Raw genomic sequence first — 10,292 nt, 5'->3', positions numbered from 1 at the left:
GTAATAATTGTTCCCTCGAGCTTTTTCTAGAATCTTCCACCTGCACATCCTCTGTGGATGAGAGCCCGAGCATGTCGATACAAAAATAGATTACAAACACGCCTCTACGCTAAATACAGCTACACTCACTCATCAGTATACAGTGCAGTTATAATGGTGGGTAGTGTATGCCCACACTTCTCTGCTCCTCAGCACAGCCCTTCACCACTAAAAGTTAGATTATTCTGTTGCCCACAGTAATGGCACGGTGCATGGCAGCAGCGTGTGGAGGGGGTCGCTCTGTTATCTGGGAGTACCATCTGTGGCTGTCAGCCGAAGCTGCCACTTAGCTGGCCTAACACAATCACCCCGTCAACACTCGCCAACAATTGGAGCTTCATCAGTGCCCTACAAGTTTATGTGACATGCCAGAGAAATGTAAGGACGGTGGAAATGTCTTGAATTAAAGGGGATTCAAACTGTCTTACAGTTAGATAAGAATTATTCATATTCTGAGCACAATGACTGAGGATAACAAACAGAGAGTTAAGATATTGCAGGTTAACAATGCTGTGGACATTTTCTCCATGTGAGTGATGACTGTCTGACCACGAAATATACACTAGATGGAGCCAATCTCAACTTCTCACAACAGAGGAATTAATATTAAACACAGGATTGCATTGATACAATTATAAGGTTCATTTTTATGACATTTAACTGGAGAACACACACTCGTCATCTTTCCTTAAAGGAATTGGAGCAGGAATATACTCACAGGTTTTGAAGCACAGTGCCAAGCAGGACTTTTTGTATCTTAGAAAATCATCTTATGTGTTAAAAACATTCAGTTTCTGTAATCCCTCATAGTTGGAGTGGCAGATATAAATAGAATAAATTAGAAGCAATTTGGAAAAATAATCTTAAACATTGAATCATTGTTTCTAATCAGAAACCAGCCGCTTCTTACAACAAGGCGGTCCCTTTAAATGCAACTTCCTTCTCACTCATCCTTCCTACACTAATGCTGCACACACACCGCTGCTGCTGCTGCTGCTGCTGCTGCTGCTGGCAAGGCTTTGCCTCCACCACCTCAGCCTCCTCCGTTCTAGTCTGAAGCCTGTCTTGATCCTTGCTTGTGTTGTATTATCTCTCAGATGTACGTCTATATGCTTTGGATAAAAGCGTCTGCTAAATGAAATTGTAACATTGTAAGCCTTTTGCCCACTCTGTACACTCAGGGGAGTTTTGCATTGCGCTACCTGGAAAGCCGTAGCATGCTGCCCGGCTAACCCAGGAGCAACCTGAGGATGGAGAACATCAGCGCAGAACATAACGGTATTTCCATTTGGCAATGAATGGATACATCTATGACGAGAGTGTTCCTGACTGAATTAAAAGAAAAGAAATCGACTTGCACTTTTGCACAAATTCTAAAAGAACACACTGGTCGATCATTTTCAAAAATATGCTTTTTTTGTTGTTTTGACCACAGTGATGGAGAGCATTGTGGAAAAAGTCTAAAATTTCCCAGAGGTGTATGGATAAGATTTGATTACAATGAAGGCTACAGGTTATCAATTCACATAATTTATTTTTACTCTTTAAACTATTAAGTAATGTGTGCATTTATGTTTCTCCCCTCACTTACTGTTGGTCACTCTGACTATAATACTTTGTAGGGTATGTGATTTTTTTTTTGTTATTGAGCCTTTAAAGGGAATTAAATCATTTACTAATGACAACATAATCTCACCCATAACACAAGTCAGATATAATCACACAATTAAGAGTTACTGCAACTTGATGAGGCCTTATTTAGTACCAAAACACTGTAGGAATTATCATATATAACAGACAGACATCGTAAACATGCAGGGAGTGAGTGGTTTCATTTAATCTTCTTAAATGCAAAATAGTTTATCACATCAAAAGTGTCATAAGTTAACTTTTCAGTCACACACATGCTGAGTTCAGAGTAAAGGAAGAGCCGTTGTGGTCAGGTTTACGTTTCCAATCAATACATTTAAATATGCCTTAGAATAAAAAGGTATTTCAGCAGCTGCAGAAGCTGTGCACGATCATCATACCTGCACTCAACAATGAAAAGTCTGAGCATACACCTCTTAAGACATGTTTAATACAAAGATACTGAAGGTATAATCTCATCATTGCATGATTAGTGACTTAAATACTGAGTGTTTCATAACATTCACCCTTTATCTCGAAGAGTATCTAAAAAAGAGGCAAAAAGAGTCCTGTGTTAATGAAAACATTACACACACTGCCTTTTTGCTGTCTCCAAAAGGAGACAATTCAGCAAAGGAACAGATACTAAAAGCAGCATGTAGCCATACATGCAGAAATACAGTATGTGCCCGAGGTAAACCAAACCCATGTAATAGGGACATTAAATAGTTCAGACTGCTGTGAATCAGCCTCTCCTGCGTGTTCTCACGTTACCTTGTCTGAGTTCTGCGGGCATTTTCTAAAAAAACATCACACGGAGCCAGTTCAGAATAAGTTTAGGACTCTCTTCTTGACCGTTGCGTCATCTGGCCCTGGAGCGCTTGACAACAATTGTACCAGCTACCATGTCGTACACAGTCCTGTTGTGCTGGAAGAACAGAAGAGTGATGAAGGCCGGGAAAAAGAAGGCGATAGAAAAGTTCTTGTTTAAGGCTCGGACAGTCGATCTGTGGAAGGGACACATAGACAGGGATTTAAATACAAAACCACACACAAACTTAAATGACTAATAGATAACCTTTAAGATGAACTACTTACGCAGACAGAGAGACATTAGTTGCTGGCACTACAAGCACCCTGTTAGGCTGCACCAGAACTGACGAGTCGCATGTCACAACTCGGAGTCCGACCAGAAACTTCCCTGGAGTGGCTCCTCCTGCTCCCCAAATGCAAATAATCTGAAGAGATAATGGTGTAGGAGCTGTCACTTAACTTCATGGGAGCTTTTCCGACATTACACATAAATAGCTGACAGCTAAGATTGAAGCTTTTATTTAGGAGTGCTCACCTCATAAAAACACACTAATATCCGATACACAAGTGCAACAAGCATCATTTTCTGCAGCTCCTCCATTGATGTGTCTTCGTCTATTTCCTCCACTATGAAATGCATGGCGAACTTGGAAACATCCCTGAAAAGCAAGGGAAGATATTTATGTGACAGTCTGATTTTTTTAAGCGATATTATCATTTACATATAAAGCTCCACTACTTGCAGAAATGAAATGAACTCACTTGATTCCACTCAGGTGCATAATACTGATGATTATTGTTGCTTTGATGAAAAACAATATGAAGAAATCCACCATCTCAGCCAGAAGTCTTTGGAGAGGTGAAGGAATGTTATACTCCCGACCTGGAGAAAAGAAGCATAAAATATTTAGTATGCTACACATATATACAGAATCAGAATCAGAAATACTTTATTAATCACCGGGGGGAAAAACAAACAGGAGCAACTGTAACAGGCTGCACGCGCGGCCGACGCATGTGCTCTTCAACTTCATACACAACTATGTTCGATGAGTCAGAATCAGACACAGAAATGCTTTATTATACAACAGTTAGTTCCGACCAAGTAATCTGATTGGACAAGAGGCATTCCATGAGTGGCGATATAGAGAACATCACTGTAACTTTTCACTCTGTGTATCACTCCGCCTCAGCCAGGTGTTCTGGATACTGTTAATCAACATTACAGCAGAGTGTGTATGTTTACACTGATCCAGCTGGTACCACTGAATCACACAGCAGACTCTTATTTCACTGGCTGATGATCAATTAAAACCTACAGATAAATGTACATGATGAGAAACAGCTGATCTGTGGTAACCTGTAGACACAGAGTGCAGAGAATGTTTGGGTTGCTTGGCAACAAAAGTTCAGTTTCAGTTAAGCTGTGGAACTAGTTCAGTTGGTGGAACAAAAATCTGTTGTTGATTGTTACTTTTTACTACTTATTTGCCGCTTGTATAACTGTTGTATAAAAGCAATATCACACTCGAGGTGGTGATGTTGTACTGAATATCATCACAGCTGTGATTACCTTCGGCCTCATGCCTACGACCGAATCACAGCTGTGATGATATTCAGTACAACATCACTCCCTCCCATGTAATATTGCTTAATTAATCCCCTGGGGGAAATGCTGGCGTTATATTTGCTCTGACACAGAGAAGCATAGAGAAATATACAGCATAATGGAAGTAAGAAAAATTTAAAATATGTGCATTATATATACAAGTAAGAAAACATGTCATTCAAAAATGAAGCAGCCACTGTTTCCACCCGCAATTTCTTATTAAGTCTGTCGCTGTGTTTCACAAGTTTGTGTTCAATTGGTTTGGTAATGCTTATGTTTGGTTGGTAAGGTTTAAGGTACATAAATAATACTTTTAACCATCAAAATAAAGGAACTCTATGTAACATTTAAGAAAAGGTAGATCTGTAATGTTAGGGTAAGTAATGCAAAAGCCTCAGAAAGGGTTAAAATAAACACCAGGACACAAAATGTATATTGTAATTAATGTGAAAATATTAGTTAAAAAATTAGTTAATAACAACAACATACAATCTGCACATATTTAGGAAAGGTGAGGGTTCTATAGTTGCATATGCAAAATTTAAAAACTGTCAAAATGACATGTCTAGGTAGTTGTTAACTTACGGCTTAAACGCTAGCATACATAGTGTGACCCCTTAATCTTTGTAATAAATTCAAAGCACTTTGCACTCAAGCTGGTAACCTATATAGTATGGAAAGTACGGAAGTATTGTGTGTAAACCACGGCACAGACCTCGGTACCACCTTGCGTTTCACATCCGTTTAATGCACATTCACAGCAGGACCTGAAAAATACGCTTTTACCTGGTCTCTGAGCGTTTCCGTTCTCCTGCGGCCGCTGCTGTGGCTGAGGAGACACTGCAGCCCCGCCTGCTGCTTCACCTGCCCGGCTGCTTGGGGAGTTGACGGCAGGTGGATAAGGAGATAACGGAAGACCAAACGGACTGTTATACCAGTTCTGGGAGTGGATATCAAGAGATGCCGTCGACGTCCCACTTGCTGGCTGTATATAATAAGGGCATGAGATGGATGACGCTGCCATCCAGCTCTGCCAGTTGACATATCCTGTGTAGTATTGCCACATCCACGCTTGCAGCTTCTCGCAGTACTCCGCTGTGGGGCGGCTTTGGACGGCGTTTTTCTTGCCTTTGACGTTGTCCTGGTTGTCAGTTCTTTGGAAAACATCGTCTTTGAGTGAGTCAACTTTGTTAGCAAGAGGTTTATTCTTTTCCGTATCGACTTCCATGTTTGTGTTTTCCTTGTCCGCCATGTTTAATGATGGCGTCACGTCACGTACGACGTAATTCCAGATCATTTCATCTGGAAGACGAAGACAAGATAATTTTAAAATTAACATTATGACCGAGAGAACTTTATTTATAAGAGATATATATCGAATTTAAAGGAATTAACTGCTATTTTTTGAGGACAGAGAAGTCTCATAAAACTGTGGTCCATTTTTCGACAGAATTTGACCCCGACGCTACCCTCTACATAACTGTTAGTGGTACTGTCCAATCATTGCCTGCTTTTACAACAATTTACCGCAAGGGGGCAGCAGTACTGCGAGAGAGAAACTGCAGTAAGATGACATCTGAGGTCTTCAGGTTCAAATTATGTAATATTTCAAATCCGCAAGTAACTCAGCAAAACTCTTCATAGAGATACTTTAGGACTTGAAAAATTAAAATGTAAATGTAACCAATTATTGCTGTAACATTTTCTCATTGCAGCTTTATATTGTTTGCTTCTAGTCAAATTCAAGCTGTTCAGGAAAACTTAAGGTTCTGTTAGCATTTGAGGCAATTTGTTTTAATTTTGAGTTTTTGTAAATTAAATTATCAATTATTGTTATTGTATTTTTTTATATAGCAAAATTGAATAATTGAAGGGAAAATGTTTGAACTTAGCCACCAGTCTTTTCAATAAATCAGCTCAGTGAAATTGGATCATGTTTCTAAGACATCACCCGCTTATGGTGTGATTTGAGTTTAAAGGGGTAAAACCATTTCAAAGGCCTGCTTCTTAAAGCGGGAACCCATGCACACCCCCCCAAGTAAGCCAAATCCTTAACAATAGGGTATTCAGAAATCATAAATTGTTGGGGTAACATTAGGTCCTCTTCAGACCCTCCCAGTTATGCGTATGTACACAATGAGTTCTTTAGAATTACTGTACATTTCTTTATCCAAAACCCAGAACAGTTCAAATGTGTGTGCATGTGGCATGGGCTTATATAATGTGGCACTCAAGACAAGGGATCAGCTTTTCATTAGTTAGTACGCTTTGTTGCCCGAGCACCACCCGGGGTCACAATCATTCGTTTAAGCCTGGAAATCTTTTGGGGAATTTGGGCCTCAACCTACTGCCCCAAAGAACCCTAATTAAAACAAATTATGTGCACTTGCTTGAACTCCACGTCTGTGTGTATCCAAGACAAGAGGCTTGGCACAAATGAGAGGTCACTACTCCAACCACAAGCAGGGATTTGGCCTCCTCACCTCCCATTCACCCACCCCCTGGTCACAAGAGGGCTGCTCTGATATTAGGACATGTTGCTTTTCTTTGTTGGAACAAAGGACCTTTGTAATGCCCCTTGTCCATGTCCAATAACATGACTGTTTTAAAGTTTACAACTTGCCATAGCATCTTAATGTTAACAAAGAGGCATTGAGGGACAACTCCAAACTAAAATTAACATAATTGGCATGTGTTCAAAAGATTTAAGTGCTCTAAAAACAATATTTGTTTCTTTTCATATCAATTTAGCCTTGAAATATTCAGAATTAAAAATGTCACCATCCTCTAGTTCAAATAGATTTTAAAAAAGAAAAGATGAAGTGTGTACCATCATTTAACAATCCCCACCCATAAAGGCCAGATGGTCCATTGAGGAAGGTACAGAGCCCAGGGGGTGCCATTAAGGAATTAGGCAAAATTTCACCCCAACAGAGAACATTAATACACAACTACAGACTTCAGTGTCACAGTTCAGACTTTATTGGCATGTTTGGCAAAAGCTCGGTGCATTAGGCGTCTTGATGGTCCCAGGCTCAAATAAATTAAGCTCCCTTCTCGTAGGTCCTCACTGCAACAACGTCATCCATGATACATTTCTGTTGAGAAAGTGTTTAAAAGAGTTAGAAATCCTACTTTGTCCCAAGGATAAATGCCAACTTTAGCTCTGCACATTAGGGATGCATATCAAAATACCAGTGTACTATCTGGTCTAATTAGCCTACCACTCAAGCTTGATTAATAAATGACTCACAGCTGTTAGTTTTCCATCTTGAACCTCTCTTTCTAGCGTCGTCTTCTTTCCCTCCCACGACTGCAGCTGCACAAGCTTGCCATTCTCCAGAGTGAAGGTGGTCTGAAAATCATTGTGAGCCATTAGAAGAGCCATAAAATGTGTACGCTTTAAGTAAAAACTGGATGGATTCACCCACCATTGTCTTCCGGCCGTCAGCAGTCGTCTCCTCAAACTCCTCGTTCAGCTTGAACTTGATCTCTGTGGTCTTAAAAGTAGTCTCAGACTTCATTGAAATCACGCCATCGTCCACGCTGATCACCAGGTTTGGCTTTGCCATGTTGCCCATTTGTCGAGTAGCGAAGCCCACACCTATAACACAAAAACGTTTTTATAAAAGATGTAGTTTTTAAATGCTAATCATTTCTAGACAGCAACTGCTATACATTTTTTCTGCTTGGTTGCTTCAACTCCCACTCTTGATTAGACCCCTTAGATGCATCATTCAACAACAAAGCCCTCTCAATAATTTAACTACAAAGAAAAGATCAACCTACCGAGTGCCTTCATGTACTCATCAAAGTTCTCGCTGGAAGCCAGAGTCCAGGTTCCAACAAACTGCTCAACCATGATGAAGAAGATGAAACTCCGTCTGCTACACAAACTCGAGATATTAACAGGGTGTCCTGTTTCAGTTCTGAAGTGCCGGGAGAGACTGGCACTCCGGGTAAATTACATATTTCAAGCCTGGTCAAACACGTGCTTGATTTACGGTTAGCCAATCCAGAGCAGGCGCTGCAGTTGTCGTGGAAACCAGCGGATTAAGGGGCGTGTCTGTAAATCAGATTTTGATCGTGTGTTTGATAGACGTGAAATGCGAGTTAAGCCTTGAAGTCTGCTGACTTGAATTTTTAGAAGGTTAAAAAGTGCAGCAATAATTTCAATAGATAGGATTTGTGTGAGGCTGCATGTGGACACTGCAGAAGAAGAAGAAAAAACAGTTTTCCTTAATTAAACAGAACTGTAAAACATATCAGTGATGCTTTATTAGTTAATAATTATAATTAATATTCATAATTTTCAAATGACACATATTATAATAACAATAAAAGTAAAAAGAAAACATATCAAGAATACATTTACATTTACAATACAATACAATGACAAACTACTATTTTTCAGTAAATGTCCACTCTTCAATATTAAGTGATGTTAATGTGAGTTACATTTCTATTGAAAAGATAACGTTAGGGAAATTTAGCTGTTGCTTTTTGTGTGTGAAATTTGTTCTTTAACAGTACTGGATAATAATAATATAATAATAACTTTATTTATGGGATATACAATATAGCACAGGTAATGAGACTAAAATGTAGTAAGATAGTCTTTCCCCACAATAGCAACAGAATGCTTATTGTTATTAGGCGAAATTAAATGCTAACGTTAAATCTAAACATATCACCTTATGCCACCAAATATCACCACTACTTCTATCTGAGGGAATTGCAGTACTTGTTTTGACCAGCAGATGGCGCCTGTAAAAAGCAAATAAAAGGCTCTGTTCATAACTGAGCATTTTTAGCACACTTTGTGAAATATGTAAGTGTTTAAATAAAAGTTATACATTGTAATTTTATTTACTGTATGTTAATTCCCCATGTATATTTCCACCTTTATTATATGCATGTTACAATAAATTTCAAATAGAACTGACTTTTGACAAGATTTGCTAAAGGTATCGCATTGCATTTTTTGATTGGCAATGTGAGCCGACTAAACAACTGTTTTTTTTACAATACTGTGGCACAAAGCATTCAGACACCAGTGAAATAAGTCCAAATGTAAGACTGTCATGTACTGCCTCCTAGTGGTCTCCGCAAGACATTACAGAATGTTGTATCTTACATTTGTCCTTTTAAAGCAAAGGCAACTAAAAATACAAAACTAAAAACTGGTGACGTTTGTCTTCCTTTCATTCTGCTGTTTGAGAAGCTTTTGTGATCTATTTCAAGGCTTTGCAATGATGAAATAATATGTCTAAGATACAGGGTCATCCAAAGACAGACTCCACTACTGTATAATGTGCAAAGCAGCATTCTAACAGTGATTTAGTTTTGTTAATCAATCAATAAAATAAAGAGAAACAAAATCCATTTCCCTTCATTTTGGGCTGTCTGTTGAGCTCGTGAGGGCTGCTGGTGAACGTCTCAAGGAGATCAAAGTGGGAACGAGTGCACGGACAGAAAAGATGAGAGCAAATCAGATTCAAATCAGATGAATGCCCTGTGACATGTCTCCTCAGTGGATTAAAAGGGAGTGAGTCCTCCTTTGACTGCCTCCCACCGAGAAATACTTTCACATTTGAGTCCAAAAAAAAAGTCTCTCATGCAGTATTGGGAGCACTTGAAACTGATTTGTCAAGTTAGTATTAGTATGAACCTCAAAATTAAAGACAGTAATGAGGTTCGATGGTGAAATAGAGGACATATTTGCATATTATTTCTGCTGTGTGTGTAAATGAATAGTGTCTGTGCACTTGATATGCATGCAATTAGATTAAACGTGGCAATAAAAAAGCATGTGGAGTTGGAGATGATGGCATTCAGCACCTTGTAAGAACCTTTTTAATCCTGCATGAGCTTAAAATAGTTCAAACAGAAACTCTTTCGGTTATATAATAAGTAAGCAAATAATAGAGCGGCTGAATATTGAGGGCAGAAACTGTCTCCTGAGAGCCCATTTTTATCCTGTTCACACAACAATCACAGAGTGACATTTTGACTGGCTCTACTGTCATCATTAAACTGTCTAAGTATAACGTACATGACCGGCCCTCTGAGGCGCATTCACTCCTTTATCAAGCTGTATCTGTGCTTGATGTATTATGCAGAATTAGCTGTCACATGGCTGCAATGTTAAATTTCATGCTTTCAAATGCATTAATTATCCATTCACTTCAGTGACAGCAGT

The 10,292-nt window shown here is 39.1% G+C and overlaps 2 protein-coding genes across 2 annotated transcripts; both read right to left on the bottom strand.

Annotated features, from left to right (window-relative positions):
- Positions 1 to 1,552: 1,552 nt before the first annotated feature.
- LOC138584523 (protein FAM8A1-like) lies at positions 1,553 to 5,342 on the bottom strand. Its single transcript, XM_069656786.1, has 5 exons — positions 4,877 to 5,342; positions 3,244 to 3,364; positions 3,017 to 3,140; positions 2,767 to 2,906; positions 1,553 to 2,675 (listed from the first exon to the last, which is right to left on the bottom strand). Exons 1-5 carry the CDS (start codon positions 5,340 to 5,342, stop codon positions 2,531 to 2,533), a joined length of 996 nt encoding a protein of 331 aa, XP_069512887.1. The 3' UTR covers positions 1,553 to 2,530.
- Positions 5,343 to 7,078: 1,736 nt separating this feature from the next.
- fabp4b (fatty acid binding protein 4b) lies at positions 7,079 to 8,019 on the bottom strand. Its single transcript, XM_069655561.1, has 4 exons — positions 7,880 to 8,019; positions 7,522 to 7,694; positions 7,344 to 7,445; positions 7,079 to 7,188 (listed from the first exon to the last, which is right to left on the bottom strand). Exons 1-4 carry the CDS (start codon positions 7,950 to 7,952, stop codon positions 7,135 to 7,137), a joined length of 402 nt encoding a protein of 133 aa, XP_069511662.1. The 5' UTR covers positions 7,953 to 8,019; the 3' UTR covers positions 7,079 to 7,134.
- Between the last annotated feature and the right edge of the window lie 2,273 nt (positions 8,020 to 10,292).

This window comes from Semicossyphus pulcher, unplaced genomic scaffold, assembly GCF_022749685.1.
Source record: "Semicossyphus pulcher isolate SPU_LCO1_2020_fin unplaced genomic scaffold, fSemPul1.0.p SCAF_9, whole genome shotgun sequence".
NCBI classification, from domain to species: Eukaryota; Metazoa; Chordata; class Actinopteri; order Labriformes; family Labridae; genus Semicossyphus; species Semicossyphus pulcher.
The sequence above is the reverse complement of the archived record's forward strand: the minus strand, read 5'-3'. Positions and strand labels throughout refer to the sequence as shown.